This window comes from Lycium barbarum, chromosome 4, assembly GCF_019175385.1.
Source record: "Lycium barbarum isolate Lr01 chromosome 4, ASM1917538v2, whole genome shotgun sequence".
NCBI lineage: Eukaryota > Viridiplantae > Streptophyta > Magnoliopsida > Solanales > Solanaceae > Lycium > Lycium barbarum.
Window position 1 is genome coordinate 4081492 of NC_083340.1, and position 19320 is coordinate 4100811.

The following is a 19320-nucleotide window of genomic DNA, read 5'->3' on the forward strand; positions in this document are numbered from 1 at the left end:
TACTGATTGTAAGGAGTTGGAGAAATGAGAGGGTTGGTTAAATCTGAATTAGAGCCTGTTTGGATGGGCTTAAAAAAAGCAGCTTATAAGCCAAAAAAAATAAAAAATTGGGGTAACCCAACTTATTTTTTTTGACTTATAAGTTGTTTTCAGCTTATAAACTGCTTTAGATAAGCTAAGTTAAACAGGCCCAATTATTTTTTTGGGCTTATTTTAAGCACAAAATGACTTTAAGCTGGCCAGCCAAACACTCAAAAAAGCTGAAAACAGCTTATAAGCAACTTATAAGCCAATCCAAATAGGCTCTTAGTATCTCTCCTCATAGAAGTATATCACTATTATTTGAATACAGTGGGAGAAGCTTGGTTCTGTGTGCTTGGATGTCGGTATGAGAGAGGAAGGAAATTTTGGTGCAATCACTGCCAACTCAAATAGTTTTCTTTCATGGAGTTGTACTTGGCTGTTTCATTTTCCCTTGAATAGTGATGCTTTAATTGCATTGGCTAGGAGTTTTCTTAAAGTGATATAGCTACTGTTGACCTATGTTGTTGCTCTTATTACTAATTTGTTCTTATATAGGAGGATCCCGTTCTTTTGGTTCCAGAAGCAAAAAATCAGAAGCCTTATGTGGCAATTATCAAGGTAACTCTTTTTCAGGAAGACGCAAAACTTAATTTGTAATTGCACCCAAGGGTTATGACATGAAGTGGGTGCATATTTTCTGTTTTGCAACTGAAACACATGGAAGTATTGTGGTTTCTTGGTCTAGCGTCTTTCTCTTTGATCTAGTTGTTTGCTTCATCCCTGAATTTCTGTTATGTTGAAGGCATGTTTGGAGTCTTGGACTGTAAAGATCCAGGCTTTAGATATTTCCAATTGGTTTAGTTCATCCCGTATAGGAACAAATGTATGTCCCCTGACTCTTCATTGAATCCATCATAAATTTAGACATGGGCACATGCAGGTACTTTTTTTTTTTTTTGGGAGGAAAAATTTGCTTCAGAATTTTTTATTCCTCTAGACTCTAGTTTTTTTGGGTAAGCAAGTAGTTTAGGAATAGAGGGAGACAACACACGAGTCTCTATTGAGATTCTTCCCTCAGATAGTTCCCAATGTTGAGCAATCTGTTTCTTGGAGAATCGACTATTCCTTTTTTTGGTCTGGTCAAAGTTTACCAGTATTTTATCTGCAGCCTCCTGAACTGTTCTTCTAAGCTTTGGCATGAAATTAGTAGTAACATTTGATTCTCTGGCTGTTTATTTTAGTGTGGGTAATTACTGTTAATATCTCTTTTGAATTCTCAATTAGATTTTCCCCCTAATAGGATATTACTCAGAAGAAGGATGGGAACATGTGGGTTACAGGACAGTGGTTTTACCGACCTGAGGAATCACTAAAAAAATCTGGTGGAAGTTGGCAATCACGAGACACGAGGGAATTGTTCTATAGTTTTCACGGAGATGAGGTCCCGGCAGAGTCGGTCATGCACAAGTGTGTGGTGCACTTCATACCTTTAAACAAGCAGATTCCGAGACGGAAAGAGCATCCTGGTTTTATTGTTCAGAAGGTATATGACACTGAGCTGATGAGGCTTTTCAAGTTAACAGATAAGGACTATGAAGATCCCAAACAGCATGAGATTGATCTTTTTGTTCAGAAGACTATAGCACGAATTGGGCATCTTCCTGACATTGAAGCTGAGGATAATTCTACAGCTCCTGTTAGTCAGGAAGACCAATTGAAGAGTAAGCGACTTTTGAGGAAGAAGAAGATGATGTCTTTGGATGTCACCAGAGATGATGAAGCACCATCTAGATCTGTTCATTCTAGAGTAGAAACTCCAGGCAGTTGAGCCAATAATGCATCAGAGTACTTCACCATCCTCTCGAACTTCAAAGTCCTAACGGGTGAAACACAGCGTGACAAGTCGCTGGAAAAACTGCTGCAGTTAATTCAGTATTTCTGCAATCCTGTGGATAATGTACAAAATGATGGCAAAGAAAAAGGGGGCTCAGATGCTGCTGATCTTATGGGTAACACTGATTCTGCAAAACATGTGAACGAGTCTCTAGACAACGGTGCTGACGTAAGAATTCTTCTTTCCAATGATTTTGATGATTGGCAGAATTTATGTATAGTTGCTAGCATCTGTGGTGATTTACTTGGAAATATTGTTCTGTTGGATTATTTCCAGAGTGACATGTTTCGATGGCCAGATAGTGCTGTCCCTGCTTTAGTCTCTTTAGAGAAAGCTGCACACGAGGCCCTCTCATCTGATTTTCAGAAGTACAATCAGAAGATGAGACAGTTATCGTTCAATCTTAAGGTCTGTACCCTTTTTAGGGGGTGGGGGATGAGCCAATGAGTTTATTAATCTTCTTTTAATTGTCTATGTAGGTTTGTTCTACCTTCTGATTGTTCAATTTTTCTATGTTGTAAATTTGTTGCCAGAACACCTCACCCTTAGCACACAGTCTTCTGAAAGGGGAGTTGGATCCCTCTCAGATACTGAACATGTCTCCAAATGAGCTAAAGGTATGGGTCCAGGGAAATAATATACTGAATTTGAGGATTTTTTTATATGTTTTTTTGGCTTCATATGCAGATATCCTAAAATGTTGACATAGTAGTCTGTTTGTAGTTTCTTATTTCTTTTGTGGAATCTGAAAATTGGTGTCAGCAGAATGCTTCCTTTAGTTGATGTTATCCTCCCTTTCTATCTCAGGAAGGTCTAACAGCAGAAGAGTTAGCAAGCAGGGAGCCGGTGGAGCCAGAGCCCGTACAGGTTTATACTATAGTATTTTGCTCCTTAAGCTCATTGGCTATAGTACATACTCATCTTCCTTTTTGTCTTTGTATCTTCTTCCTTTTCCTCTTTGATGGAGGGAAGACGTTATAGCCTAGGTTAATGAAGTTTAAATTCCAATTGAGACAAAAAAGGCTAGGTGATCTTTTCTCACCTGCCTAAATCTCGGTTGGCAAAATTAGCCAGTACCTGTGTTGGTGGGAGGTAGCAGATACGCGGTGAATAGTCGTGGTGTGCGTAAACTTGCATGGACACCAGTATTATGAATTTTGTTAGTCTAACTAGGGGTGTAAGTGACTCAAGCTATGAGCTCTGTTGGGCTTTAATACTAGATGAATTTTCGACATGAAGCTGAGGTTGACTCAATAGAGTAAATGAACTCCGGATTCACAAGCTCAAGTATATGCTTATTTGTGATTCTTTAAAAAATTAAACAGAACAAATACGTGCTTATATACTGACATTACTGCTTGTCCGGTAGGTAGATACTGATGGTATTCGTGAATTTACTTTGAAGAATTAGTCTCATGATGAACACGCAACATGCAGACAGTTGAAATTTTACAAATACCTTCAGTGACATAAGTATCAAGTAGCAGTTATCAAGTACATAAGTAGCTCAAAATCGAATCATATAAAAAGTAAATAAAATAATAAGAAGGATTTCAAAGTGATAGTCCCACTTAAACACAACAAACAGAAAGTAAATGGCAGATATACTCAAGCGGAAATCAGGGGAAAAGGTGGAACCAGAAAACCAGTACTTGGGAGCACAATTTTCATGTCCCTTAAACAAACAATGTTACCAACATTCCATCAGAAAATATTAGAGAAGCAAGGAATAGATTTTTTATTTTTTTTATAAACATTAATTTTGTACCGAATAATTATACAAAAGTAATAATTGGCAATCCAAACCACACAATGTACAGGCTGATTCAAGCGGCAAACTGAGACATGTATTATGTATACTTCCTTTAGAAGCCTACAACTTTTCCACCAGAATTGAGCGATTGATCAACAAATTATAGAATCTCGAAGGAATATTTTTCAGAAGAAGCTGAAACTACATTGATGCTTGAGAAACAATAAATGCATACATGGTCCTAAGTATGTTTAACCTAGATATCTATCACTTGAAGAACCTAAGGGTTCAAAAGAGATATATAAACCAACCTCATGAAGAATAGCGCAAAAAATACCCAAAAGTTAATTGAAAAGTCATGCGCAGAAGAAAAAGAAAAAAGAGAAAACTGATGGAATTTGAGATTACAGATGGGGAAACATGGAAATGGTATAAGTACATAGTCTAGTACAGAGAAAGAGAAAGAAAAGAAACATAGAAACAAAGGAAGAAGAAATAGAGACTCAAATCGGTGGGAATGAGCAAAATCTGGGTGAGAATCATACCTGAAATCGTAATGGAAAGAGGAGAATTGAAAGAGTGCTGGAGAGACGTTTCTAGAACCTCTCTTTTCCCTCCACTGTTCTTCTTCTCCTTCCTCAGTTCGTTCTTCCTCCTTCTTCTTCTTCTTTTCCATCCGCCTGTTCTCATTCTTTTTCTCCCTCCATTCTTCTTCCTCATCTTCCATTGCTGCTTCCCCTGCTTCTTCTTCATCCATTGCTATGTCATTTTGAAGAATCTGCTCAACAAAAGAAAAAACTAAACCACCTGATTTGCAATTTTTTTAGCTGGATTTCGTTAGTGTCTACATGGGCATTACTTCATAAGTATTGCTGCTTCCCCTGCTTCTTCTTCTTCCATTGGTGCGGCATTTTGAAGAATTTGCTCAACAAAGAAAAAAATGAAACTAGCAGAGTTTGCAATTTTTTAGCTGGGCATTACTTCAGAAGTAATTTCCGCTCATTTGGTAAGTAAAATATTGCTGTTTTGTTTCAATTATTTATGTGGGTTTTGCTGCTGATTTTCTAACAATTTACAGTAGCAATTGTACTTGTTGCAACGAGTGCTAAAGCTGCTGTATAAGAGCTTCTAAATTTTTGCAACAACTACTGTAGTTTCTGCAGAAGCTGCTGTGGTTTATGCAACAACTATTGTAGTTGCTATCACAATTACAACAGATTATGTAGTTGTTGCAACTTCTATACTGATTGTTGTTAAATACGTAGTATGAATAAGTTGCAATAGATTTGTGAGTTGTTGCAAGTAGTGTACTACCTGTTGCAATAAGTATCTTACTTGTTGCAACAACTCACTTGTCACGCCCCGAACCATGGCCTGGGCGTAACACGACACTCGGTGCCTGACTGCATGTGACCGAGCGAACCACATGGCTTGCTGAATCATCATGAGGCATACATGAGCGGAAATATAACGTGAAGTGCATGATGAGCCTTTATAAAACATAGTACTACAACAACAACAACAAGCCCAGTATAATCCCACCATGTGGGGTCTGGAAATAATGTTGTCAATGGAAATCGAACCTAGGATGCTAGAGACAATTTTGAACCTTTATAAAACATAGTAAGTAATAATATTAAACATAAGTATTTGATTAAGTCATGAATGCCGACAATATCATAAATGAGTCAAACCGGCTAACCAACTCTGGAAGTCTAACATGACACTTGTCTTGTCTATGAAACCTCTAACATGAGTCTGAAACACGTAACATACTTGCTGGGACAAGGCCCCCCAACATACCTTTAGATGCAAAACTAAATAAGAAAGACAATGCCTAAACCCCGAATGAGATGGGGCTCACCAATAAGCTGGTACGTGCAGATCCTAATGAGCAGAGGCGTCGTCCTGTAAATCAGTACCTGCATCGTGAAATGCAGGCCCCCGGACAATAAAAGGGGATGTCAGCACATTGAATGTACTAGTATGTAAAGCAACTGAAAGAATTAACATGAGACATGCAAATAACATAACAGAGACTGAGCTGAAACATGATCATGAACATGAGTACATATACATATATAACATATGTAAAGTATCGTGAGTAGGGAGAGCAGTAAATATAACTGACAACATGGTTTGGTACTTGCGTCCTACCAGCAGAACACTCATACCTTGCCAGGGACATGAGATTTAATAATATTATGAAAGGATTCAGTCATTATGAGAGATCGTCCTAAGCATGGGTGGAGCAATCCTCATTCTACGGTGGTCACGTAGTTTCAGGCTGTTTGAAGCCTTCTCGGTAATTAATGCAACTCCCAAAACATGAACATGTAAAATAAGCGGCACTTGCTGCCCATGGTTTTCATGAATATAACTTGCTTGTACATGAATATCACGAAATAACTTGTAAACGTGGTTTCATGAAATAACTTGTATTTAGCATTTATGTATTCATTGGAATTTTCCAAAAATAGTTGAAACAGAGAAATGAAAGTCTAAGTGACAGGCGGTTGTTAGAAGGCGAGATTAATTTTTGATATGAAGGTTTAACTTGTGGTCCGTTAATCATTTGACTATCCATTAGGCACGAATGAACTATCGGCGGAGTTATCTGTAAAAAGAGTCATTTAATACCTTTTGTCGAATTTTCTTATTACGTATTAATTTTTTATGTATATATAGTAGAAGTTAAATCTTCTTGAATTCTAGGTGTGTGTCATTTCTTCGTATTTTGAATTCCTTATCTTGGCTCCGTGTTAGTTGAAATTTAAAATTTTTATGAGATAGAAATTTTCTACGAGAGATGGGAAGTGTCACCATTTACTCTAGGTGTTTCAAATTGTATGACTGAAGCGAAGTTTAAAAAAGAAAAATAATATTTGTCTGATTATATGTAAGTCGGATTGGGATTGATAGACACACTTGGGACCAAGTTCAGAGGTTAATAGGAACAACAATTGAGGTGTCAAAATGAAAAAAAGGGACAAGTTTAAGGGGTGCATATGCATTAAGCCTTATTGTTTCAATAAATTAATATAGAGAAAATGTAGAGATTAGAGATGTCAATTAGGGAAAGAAATAGTGAGTCGGCGAGTCACAAGATATTTTGATTTCGATTTGACCGCCCAACTTCAGATCTGTTTCCTCCGGCCTCAAACTACTAGCATTAAAATGATGTTTCAGACCGGGGCAGAGCTAGTGTACTACTTTCGGGTTCAGACCAACCCAAGAAATTTATTACATCTGAATAAATATTTTATTGCAAACTTAACTATTGAAATGAGTTTTGAGATTAATGACAAGCTCAAACCCCATACTCCATAAATTCAAATCTTGATTCCGCCTCAGATTTCAAAGTTAATCAACAGGTGATGCATAAGGTGTAGCGATCAAGTAAAGATCATGCTCTCTTCTAGCCGTTATTCCATTTGACTCGGTCATGTCCAAATCCCTTGCATTAATTCCTTCTGGAAGTTTCCAATCAAACTTGTAAAGCAAATGGGCTAACGGCAGAGTAACAAGAGCTACACCAAATAGTATTCCTGGACATATTCTTCTTCCCCCGCCAAATGGAAGAAATTGAAAGTGATTTCCAGTGAACTCAATAGAACTATTTTCAAATCTCTCTGGTATAAAACATTCAGGATTTTCCCAGATCTCGTGATCTCTTCCAAGTGCCCATACATTAACCAAGACCTTGCTTTTCAACGGTATAATGAATCCATCTATCTCTGTTTCCTCCCTGCATTCTCGGGGGACCAACAAGGGAGTTGGAGGGTGTAGCCTGAGTGTCTCTTTGATCACTAGTTTTAGGTAATTAAGCTTTTCAAGGTCAGCATCATCATCGCACGTTTTCTTTCCCTTAAAGGCTTCTCTCACTTCAGCTTGTGCTTTGGCCATGACACGTGGATTATTCAGCATTTCCGTTAATGCCCAAATGACGGTTGAAGATGATGTGTCTGATCCTGCTACAAACATGTCCTACACCATGTATGATCATCAAATGTCATCAATCGAGTCAAACAAGTAATTATACATACCTTTACTTCCATGGACCACCCAAAAATTGTCGCGTACCTTTTTAAAGTTGCCGTTTAAGTTTCTTAACATAAAGTTAAATATTCTGAAAAAAGTTTAGTTTGTGTATGCCATCAATTTTTTCGAAAAACTTGAAATTGTTGCCTGAAGTTCGGAAACGACATAGTAACACTTTGGTTTCATAAGTATTAAAGAAACCATAGGCAAGAGTAAACAGAAAAGGCGTGGCGTAGTAAATGGTACACTTACAAGAATAACTGCTTTGATATTGTCATTTGTTAGTGGAAATTGAAAGTCGCCACTCTCCATTACTCTTAAAAATACATCGATCAGATCTTCAACTCCGGACTCACCATTACATTTTTTTCCATTTGCCCGGTTCTCTCTATGCACATTGATAATGTTGTCCAAGACTGTGTCTACTTTATTACGAGCTTTCATTAGTTTAGATTTCATCCCACTAATCCCATGTAGAAAGGTTTTTGAAGGGAACAAATCAGCCAGCTCGAACCCGCCGGATAATGATTGTGCTCTATGAATCAATGTTATCAACTCATTTTGATCTTTACATACTTTTCCAAATGCTGACCTACATGTCGCAGCATTCATAAACCAAAAAAGTTTATTTGTTAAGTTGATTGGCGAATTTACCATTGATTCGATGGATGATAGGAGACTTGAGAGTTCATCTTGTCGAATCGAGCTGAAGGACTTGACCATCTTGGCACTAAGTAGCTCCAAGACACTCAATTTACGCATCTGTCTCCAGTAATCACCATATGGGGAAAAGGCAATGTCCGTACAATTGTAACAAAGGATTTTTCCCAACATGGTTACTGGCCTAGATGCAAAGGCGAGGTCATGAGTTTTCAGAATTTGTTTGGCCATGTGTGGGGAGGATACAACTACCGTGGGAACTTCCCCGAGTTGTAAGTACATAATAGGTCCATATTTTTGTGATAAGTTTCTGAGAACTCGATGTGGTACTCCACTTGTCAAGTGATGTACACTTCCAATAATTGGTAACCTCCACGGGCCTGGAGGCAGCTTTTGCTTAAGGGTTTTCGACTTCTTCCAATTTTGAATAAGTAGAAAGAGGAAGAAGATGAGTAGTAATAATGAAACAAAGTATTGAAACTCCATTCCAATACTGAAAGAAAGGTAAAACTCAATTTGATGGATTCTCCGTTTTGAGATGGTTACTTATATGGTGGCTAAACTTCAATAATACGTGTCTATCCAACCTAATAAATTAGAACCACATGTGGTGTTGATTTTTTAATAAATTAGAACCACATGTGGTGTTGATTGTTCTCCTGGATAGAGTTGCATAAATTATTGTACTTTTCGTCTTTTCCAGTTCCATAAACAATCTATACCGGTAGCATAATCTTTACAATATCAGTCAATTTTAATGTGATGGAGCGGGTAATCAATTTTATTTTTATGTTACTAATCTCATTTTGCAGATAAAGGGTGTGTTCGGTATGGAGGAAAATATTTTTCTGGAAAATGTGTTTTTGGAAAATAAGTGAATTTCTTATTTATTTTCTCATGTTCGTTTGGTTGGTAGAAAACATTTTCCGAAAAATACTCATCCAAGCCCTACCAACTCCACCCCATACCACACCAATCCCCACACCCATCACCCCCCTGCGCGGAACCATACCACCCCACCCCCACCCCGCACCCTCCAAAAAAAAATTAAAGTTTTTAATTTTTTTTCTAAATTTTCTACACCCCCCCCCCCCCCCAAAAAAAAAAAAAAAACTTAAAAAAAGTTTTAAAAATTACCTTTTTTTTTTTTTTTTTACAGCACCAACCTCCACGACCCCACCACTCCCTCCAAAAAATTTAATTTTTAACCACACAAACTTTCAATTTTTATAATTTTTTTTATAAAGATAAAATTAAATATGAAGTTGAAAATTTGGGAGGGGGTGGGTGTAGAGAATAAAAAAAGAAAACTTTTCAAAACGTTTTAAAAAAAATAATTTTTTTTGGGGGTTGACTTTTAATTACAATAGTACTGTTTTCATCAATGCCGCATGAAAATCGGGTTTGAAATGTATGCCAATTTGTTGCATCATTGCTGATGTAATAGCGCCATTGTTGGAAGTAGTTTTAATAAGGAATAGGAAGATTTAATTTGCGGTGACAAATAAGTCTACTAATTAAAAAAGTTGACAAGCTTGACTTTAACAAGATTTAATTTACGGTGACAAATAAGTCTACTAATTAAAACAGGTGACAAGTTTGACTTTGACAAGATTTAATTTATGGTGACAAATAAGTCTACTGATTAAAAATGGTGATAAGTTTGACTTTGACAAGATTTAATTTATGGTGACAAATAAGTCTACTGATTAAAAATGGTGACAAGTTTGACCGGCCAAAGTCAAACTTGTCTTAAAAATATGATTAAGTTAAATGGCACTAATTTATAATTTTTAAAATTTCTTAATCTTTTACAAAATATAAAAAGACTCCAACTTAATACCAAAAAACTCACTAGCCCCCCTATCCTACCCCCACCCATGCCCCTTCCCCCTAACCTCAATTTTTTTTTTAAAAAAAAAATTTAAAATTTTTTATTTGCTTTATCATCAGACCCCCCCCCCCCCCCCACACACACACCACCAATTTAAAAAAAAAAATCCCCCACCCCCACCCCCACCCGCAACACCAATTTTTTTTTTTTATAAAAAAAAATATTTATTTGCTTTTTCACTAGCCCCCAGCTCCCACCCTTCCTCCGCCCCCTCCCCCGCCCCCCAACCTTAATTTTTTTTTAAATTTTTTTATTTGCTTTTTCACCAGCTCCCTCCTCGACCTCCTCCCACCCCTCGCCCACCCCCCACTCCCAAAATGATTTTTAAAAAAAAAAAGTTTTGATTTTCTTTATTTGTTTTTTTCACCCCCTCCTCCTCCTCGCAACCCTCCCCCCGCCCCCCACCCCAATTTTGTAAAGTTTTTTTTTAACAGCCCCCACTCCGCCTCCTCCCACTCCTCACCCCCCCCCCCCCTAAAAAAAACATTTTTTTAAAAAAAGTTAGAAAAGTATTTCTTTTTGTTTTTTTGCACCCACCACCCTCCCAGAATTTTTTTTTTTTTAAAAAGAAGTTTTGCAAAGTTTTTGTTTTTGTTTTTTTGCACCACATTTTTTTTTTGGTTTCTTACTTCCCTCACCCACCTAAAAAAAATTGTTTTAAAAAAAAGATTTTAAAAAAATTTTATTTTTGATTTTTTGCACATCCCACCCACTCTAAAAAAAAAATCTTGTAAGGAAGTTTTTATTTTTTTTTATTTTTTTTGGGTTTAGGAAAAGTTTGGATAAAATCCAGGTTGTTGTTGTGTGTTTGTAGTGAAATAGATGGTTTTTCTTTTATTGTCCTGGTATGGTTTAGGGTTTAGGAAAATATATCCAACATATAATTTTTTGTTCTTGTCCTGGTATTTATATGGTTCTGTTTGTAGAAGATAACCAACAAATTTGTAGTTGTTGCAATAAGTTCTATACCTTTTGCAATAAGTAGACAATCTGTTGCAACGACTCACTAATCTGTTGGATATAGCTTCAGCTATTTGCTTATGTTTGTAGAAGATATCCAACAAATTTGTAGTTGTTGCAACAAGCTCTACACTTGTTGTAACAAGTAGACAATCTGTTGCAACAACTACAAATCTGTTGGACATAGCTTCAGTTATTTAGTTCTGTTACAGATTTGTTGTTGTTGCAACAAGTTCTACACTTGTTGCAACAAGTAGACAATCTGTTGTAACAACTACAAATCTGTTGGACATAGCTTCGATTATTTGGTTCTGGCACAGCTGTACTTGTCAACTAGCTACTGATTTATTAGTATACAACGGATCATATATATAGTCGAGAAAATAGTTTAATATTAGTCATAGTCATGTTGGTGTTAGCATTTCAATTGAGAAATCCTGAACCGGATGAATACGTGGCGGCACGCCCAAAGCGCCCATCCACCATGGTTGGGCTAAAATTTAAAAAAAAAAAAAAAAAAGTCATATTGCTTTTTTTCCAACTGGGATTAGTGAAACCTGAAAAGTCAAGGCACAAAATCTAAAACACTATTAGGTGACTTGCCATCTACGACCTGAAACGGTCAAACCTTTTTTCTTTGACTTTGACTACTCTATTCCTACGAAACGAACCAATAAAGAGTGGGGAAGGGACGGATTAGGTCTTTTGATAGCCACTGCTCACTTTATTAAATGTGAATAGAAAGATGTAAAGGTATTCTGATTCACTTATGACAGATCCTGTTATTGGCCTTTCACTCTATCGTAGATGTACGAAGTCTCATCCCAAGTTTGACTATAGAATCACATTTCTTCTGGCGTAAAAACAACTTGTCCACAAGCTTGATGTTCAAATCCTTGTATGCTTACACGTGGGTGCTATAATTTGGCTTTTCCATGCATTGCCCTCATTCATTAATGAAGACCAAATCCTCATAGACCTTTTTAAATTGGGTCCCACGTCCATTCAACTTTTGCTGGTTATCAATTGCCCTTGCTTTCCATTTTATTACTTTAATTGTCTTGTATATTTTTGTAAATAAGTCCATCTTTACATGCCTTTCTATAAGGCTTAATTGATACTCCCTCTACTCCAGAAAAATTATCCTATTTTCCTTATTAATTTGTCCCAAAAAAATTAAGATCTTTCTATTTTAGAAATAATTTAACTTTATGAAATGATTTATAGACATATAAATATTGAAGATTTATTTTGGACCATACATTTCATTTATTTCTTAAATTTCGTATCAAATCACACTAGAATAATTTTTTTGGGACGGGAGGAGTATATTTTCCTTGTAAGAGATGAAGTGACCTAATGTGGGGTTTTCTTTTAAGCCTTCTTTTAAAATGTTTGACAGTAGATAGTAGAGGCAATCCAGCTATCAGCAACCTTAAATTTCTATTTCTAAAGTATTTTTGATCTACTATAGCATTTTCTTTATAATCAACAATTTTAGAATTACATTTAAAAGTTTTAAAAATAATTCTGATCCATCACCAATTTGCTGCAGTATTATTTTTCATCTACTCAAGTATAAGTTTACTTTGGAGTATGCGTTTAACTTTTATAGTTAGTACAAAATAAATTACTTTTAATATTCTTATTTAGATAAGTAAATTTTACATAACTAAGAACCCATATTAAATTAGTTCTATTTAATTAAGAATAATTTAGTAAAAACGCTTCTTACCTTTTTGGGGTGAGTAATTTCTTAAGGAGTGCGCTCAAGCTAAAAACATCTATAATAGGGATTGGAGAGTACCTTTTACGTTATTTGTCCTTATACATTAATTTAGATAACTTTGGAGCAATTTGTTTTTAACTGATGCATTATTAGGTCTTACTTTACATTTAATATGTTCTATGTCGTATGTTTCTCTCCATATTTTACTCTCTATTTGTTTTAAACCTTCAAATTTTTGCTTCTTTAGCAAGCTCATATATATCTCTAGGTCTTAATTAGTAAATAAAACTTTCTAAATCAAACTTTTTAATCGGGAAATTAATAATGTCATTATCGTTATTTGCTTGCACGCATCAAATTAAAGCATGAATCGTAAAACTTAAAAGTCAAACACATATTATGAAGTAGATATCAACACTAGATGTTGGATGCTCGATATTTCCGAACTTTAACTATTGATCCCGGGCTCGGATCTTGGAAATAGAGTACCTTTTGGTATGAAGTATTCTACTCTCTTAATGAACATGTTCGATGCAAATCCAAGTTAGTCGTACTAATAAATTTCAGATATCTAATAGTTAAAGAAAAAAAGAATGATGAAGATCATTTTTTGCTATACTTTTTTCGGTCTTTTAAAAAAAGTTAAAACCATTTCAACTAAACGTCAAACTTAAGATAAATTTATCATTCAATCACTTGACGTCCAAAATTCACAGATTCGTTGTTGGAGTTAAGAGTTAAGTTAAGTGTGAATGAAAAATGAAGGGCAAAAGAAAATTTGAGCAAAGTACCTTTTGTATAGGAACTTTGTCCCTCATTTGTCTCCCTCTCGCATCGTTGTCATCGCTCGGCTTCGGCTTAATTTAAAATTCGGGGGAATTCCAATGATAATTTCTAAAAAGACACACGGTCTTTACGGACGGACACCATTTTCCGAACTGGTGTTTTTTCGCACCATTTGGACTCAAAATTCTGGTTATAAATAGAGAGGCATTCCCTCAGTTTCTGCATCAAATTTTCAGAACTTCTTCTACGTATTTCTTGCAAATAAAAATCGAGTCTTGTGTTATTCGCTTGGCGTTTGAGGTATTGTCACTCCAGCGACAGGTATATCCGCTCTATCTTGGGAGGAAGTAATCCAACACCTCGAATACAGTGAGGGAATTAAATTCCTTAAGGACACATTGTAAATTCTGCGGTCTTGAATATTTTTATGTCTTTCTATTTTTTACCGATTTACTGTTTGAACGCAAATTTACTAACATCCACAAAACAAAAACAAAAAGTTATATTCACTAGTATTCAGCTGCACCCTTTTTGGTTGGACTAGAACTAGCTAGTTGTGTGAAAAAGATTTGCCCAATGGTGCAAGCTGTACTTTACATAATTAAGCCGTTTGGTCCATATCAATTGATGGAATATGCGTTTAAATTCTTCTTCCATCTTTTTGTTGAACTTGTTATTACAAACTTATTAACTACACCAATGTAACATTTCATTTTTCATACAACTGGCACAGCTGTACTTGTCAACTAGCTACTGATTTATTAGTATACAACGGATCATATATATAGTCGAGAAAATAGTTTAATATTAGTCATAGTCATGTTGGTGTTAGCATTTCAATTGAGAAATCCTGAACCGGATGAATACGTGGCGGCACGCCCAAAGCGCCCATCCACCATGGTTGGGCTAAAAATAAAAAAAAAAAAAAGAAAAAAAAAAAGTCATATTGCTCTTTTTCCAACTGGGATTAGTGAAACCTGAAAAGTCAAGGCACAAAATCTAAAACACTATTAGGTGACCTGCCATCTACGACCTGAAACGGTCAAACCTTTTTTCTTTGACTTTGACTATTCTATTCCTACGAAACGAACCAATAAAGAGTGGGGAAGGGACGGATTAGGTCTTTTGATAGCCACTGCTCGCTTTATTAAATGTGAATAGAAAGATGTAAAGGTATTCTGATTCACTTATGAAAGATCCTGTTATTGGCCTTTCACTCTATCGTAGATGTACGAAGTCTCATCCCAAGTTTGACTATAGAATCACATTTCTTCTGGCGTAAAAACAACTTGTCCACAAGCTTGATTTTCAAATACTGGTCTTTTTTCCTAGTCATAGTAGTAGTCCTAAAAAGCCCTCGCCCTTTATTGACACCAATCGAAGTCCTAGCCCTTAGAAGGAACAGAATAGGCATCGAGCAGAGAAGAGGCTGCAAGCACATTCATTGAATTGGACAGCTTTGTTAGCAAGAAGCGGTGGTGTCGTAAAGTATTGAAAATGAAGGTAGCATATCAATCAAGATCGGATTGTCTTTTAAATCTCTTGTTTGGTTAATCAAGAATTAAAAATTTTAAGCATAAAATATAAATAAGAGCTAAATTGATTCTTGAGGTTCGTTTTAATCAACTTAGGTCATTTCTTGAATTTCGTCTAAAACTAAAGTTAAAAATCACATTTAACTAGCATAAACACTTGACGCATAAAATAATGAGTGAAAAATAATAAATAATCAAAAGAAATTTATTTCTATCTATAAATAAAAATTAAATGCTCACAAATTCATTAAAATACAAAAATAATCTTTAATTTATAATATTCGTGACTTATAATTATCATATATACTTAATCATGTTAGTTTATGGAATACCTAATCACTTGCATCCCTTTGGTATTTGCTAATTTTTCTACTAAACGTGCTTCCTCATCAATATATTGTCTTTGAAAATTATCGAATTATACTACGAAGAGACTTTAATATTTATGAAAAATTATCAACAAGATATGTTTAACCTACAATTACATTAAATTATTTATCTGATAGAAAAATATAACACAAAATACTCATTTAAGAAAAATTGCATATTATATTTCTATCTTGAGTTTGGGCCCGGGCTTAGAACGGGCCTCCTGCAACTAGTATATATATATATCACTAGTGGACAGTTCCCCGTGCATAGCACGGGCCCAATGTTGTATCAATTAATGTAAACATAGTTATTAAAGGACCCGTTTGGACATGAGAATTTTCACTCTTTTCGAATTTTTGTTCCACATTATTTGAAAATCACGCTTGGCCATGAAAATTCTAAATACAACTTTAAGTTGTATTTAAAATTTGAAAAACACCTAAAATCTTGTTTTTACTTTTTTCATTTTCAGTACATTCAATAAACCAAATATTTTTTGCAAAAAGCATTACCAAACATAACTCTATCTTCAAATTCCAAATAAGAAGAAAAATACTTGGTTTTCATGGCCAAACACCTACTTAATGTTTGCAAAAATATATACTCTTTCCGTCCACTTTTACTTATCTATTATGCTAAAAATAAATGTCCACTTTTACTTGTTCAGTTGAAAAATTAAGAGATAGTTTACCATTTTATATCTATTTTATCCTTCTTATTAAGTACAATAATTATTTTCACTTCCCAACATATAATAATTAGGATATATAGTAAAATTATTATTTTATTTATTATTTCTTGAAAGACGTGTCAAGTCAAACATGGATAAGTAAATATGGACAGAAGGAGTAATATTTAAGAAATATGAAACATATAATATGTTAATATTCATATTATTGTGATACTAACTTTAAGTAAACTCATACATAAACTTATTGGCACCAAAACTAAGATAACTCTTTTGCTGCAATTTCTTATCCATTTAAACTGTGCTTTTGAAGATTTTGTTATTAACCTGTATTCGGAAAATTACTTTAACCAAAAATTGAAAACTAAACAAAACAGATTCTGGAATTTAGAAGAACAGTATGTTAAAAAATATAAGGAATTAAATCGAGTTCACTGAATGCACAGTGCGTCCTTAAGGAAATTATTCCCCTCAATGTACCTAAGGTTGTGGAATATATCCTCCCAGGATAGAATGAGAGAATTTATTTTAGTGCAAGAAAGAAGAGAGAAGATTAGAATTTTTAGTAAGGAAAAATCTAAGGACTGGCCAGATTTATATAGCAATTGATCAGGTTTAGTGAAAAGGTGCAAAAGTTGCAACCTTTCAGAAATGAAAGATTAATTAATTCCGCGAAAATTAAAAGGGAAAAACGATCAGATTTGGAAACTTTATTAATGATTAAATAATTAATAATTAAAAATTAAATAAGTTTGCTCCAAAAAGATTATCAATCAATCGACCAAATCCGAGCCGAGCGACTACGACGGCGTGAGGGGAGGTCCTCTTCTCAACTCTTTATGAGCTAGAAAATGTGCTTCTCTATATAAGCACAAGAACTTTCCTTTCCACTATCAACGTGGTAGAAATGCTTTATCCAAAAAGCAATAAAGGAACAATTCAAAATTTTCATATTCCTTCCATATTTTCTTCCCTCCATTTTCCATTCATCTACACTTAAAACCCAACAGATTTTCCCCCGAGATGTACATACAATCTCTTCATGTTTGTAAGGCTAAAGTTTTACATATTGTTACAAATTGCCGATCACCCGCATCCTTTTTATTTTATTAATACTTTAACAATTTGATTTCAATATTTACCCAAGAAATTGTTGTGCTATCCTGATTAAGCGACATATAAATGAGTTTGTGAAATGGAAGATCCAGTGGGTCTTGTGCTTAGAGAACGATGGTCTAAAAATTGGGCGTAGATGTGCTGGACGTATGGTACAAAATTGGGCTGACCGAAAATGACAAAAGCAAAGGGTACTTTAGTCCAGACACTCAAAGATATATACAACAGCTACACTAAAATTTCTTTTTAGTCCAACCTTGTTGCTCCATTTCGAGTAAAATGACCAAAATAGCCCAAAAAGCCAGGCAGGCATGTTGACCTTCTATGTGCTTATTCCCATTTCTAGTATAGTAGATAGAATTTCACATGCACTGCCTTATTTTACTCTTTTATCCTTACTCTTACACCCAACCCTCTGTCTTGCTTTGGCCAAAATACCCCTGTCAAAAGGAAGAATATAATAAATAAAATAAAAGAGTTAAAAATGAAAAAAAAAAAAAAAAACCGAACTAATGAGTCATACAGTACGTAGCAATTTATGTACTACTCTATCCGTCTCATTTTATATGATGTTGTTGATTGAACACTGAACTTAAACGAGAATATTTTGAGACTTGTGTCTAAAACAAGCTATAAACATGTAAAGTCAAACCTCTCTATAACAGTATCGTTGGGTTTGAAATTTTTTTATTGTTATAGAGAATTGATGTTATACACCTAGAGCCTGTTTGGATGGGCTTCTGCCTTTAAGTTGAAAACAGCTTATAAGCCAAAAAAAATAAGTTGGGGTAGTCCAACTTATTTTTTTTGGCTTATAAGTTGTTTTCGGCTTATAAGCTGCTTTAGATAAGTTAAGTCAAATGGACTCAATTATTTTTTTGAGCTTATTTTAAGCACAAAATGACTTTAAGCTAGTCAGCCAAACACTCAAAAAAGCTAAAAACAACTTATAAGTCAACTTATAAGCCAATCCAAACGGGCTCCTATAACAACATTTGTCATTTATATAATAGTTGGCTGTTATAGGTAAAAAAAGATGCATAAATCTTTTCTATTTTTTTATTTTTTAATGTTGTAAAAGAATAACAAATTATTTTAATTTTAAATCTCAAAGATATGAATGCTTCACTAACTAAACAATAAGGAAAGTTAATACAATTTGTTTTAAGAAAACGCTTGAATTTATGAAAATTTGAGTCTAAACTTTCAGCAAAGGGGTATCCAATTGCTTTGCCTTGAAGGGAATCCAAGAGTTGAACTGTTAAATCTTCTAACCCAGTCCAAGTACCAATAGGTTGAGATTCTTCGTCAGCACTTTCATTGTTGTCTTCGGCTTCCATATTCTCTTGTTCTTCCACTCCAATGACATGGGCGATAATCTCTTCATCAGTGAAAGCTTCAATGATAGGAAGTGTTGCATCAAACTCCACATACGTATTCATGTGTAATATTGTGTCATAAATCTATATTACTTATTATAAGTAATCATAGATATTCTATTTTTTATAAAGATGGTTAGTAATTACATTACCAAAAAAAAAGCAGGTAGCTGTTATATGAGGGGTGATTTTACAAAAAGCGTACTATTATAAAGTTGGTTGTTGCTGTTATAAGTAAAATGTTGTTATAGAGAAGTAAAATATAATATAAGAAAACGGTTCCGAGAAATCTTAGCTGTTATAGAGAGGTGCTGCTATACGCGGAAACCGTTATAGAGCGGTCTGACTGTTTGTGGATATTTAGATAATCTCATTAATGATAAAAATAAAGTTTAAAATTAAATTATTCTAAATATAGATTGATGTCATTATTTTTCAAAGAAAAAAATATCACATAAATTCGAACAAATGGATATTGCAATACTAAAC

General features: G+C 34.7%; 1 protein-coding gene and 1 pseudogene across 1 annotated transcript; one reads left to right on the forward strand and one right to left on the reverse strand.

Annotated features, from left to right (window-relative positions):
* Nucleotides 1–24: 24 nt before the first annotated feature.
* On the forward strand, nucleotides 25–3652 carry LOC132637088 (ASI1-immunoprecipitated protein 3-like; annotated as a pseudogene).
* Nucleotides 3653–6743: 3091 nt separating this feature from the next.
* Nucleotides 6744–8919, reverse strand: LOC132634896 (premnaspirodiene oxygenase-like). The gene is made up of 2 exons (XM_060351038.1): nucleotides 7965–8919; nucleotides 6744–7658 (listed from the first exon to the last, which is right to left on the reverse strand). Exons 1-2 carry the CDS (start codon nucleotides 8856–8858, stop codon nucleotides 7035–7037), a joined length of 1518 nt encoding a protein of 505 aa, XP_060207021.1. The 5' UTR covers nucleotides 8859–8919; the 3' UTR covers nucleotides 6744–7034.
* Between the last annotated feature and the right edge of the window lie 10401 nt (nucleotides 8920–19320).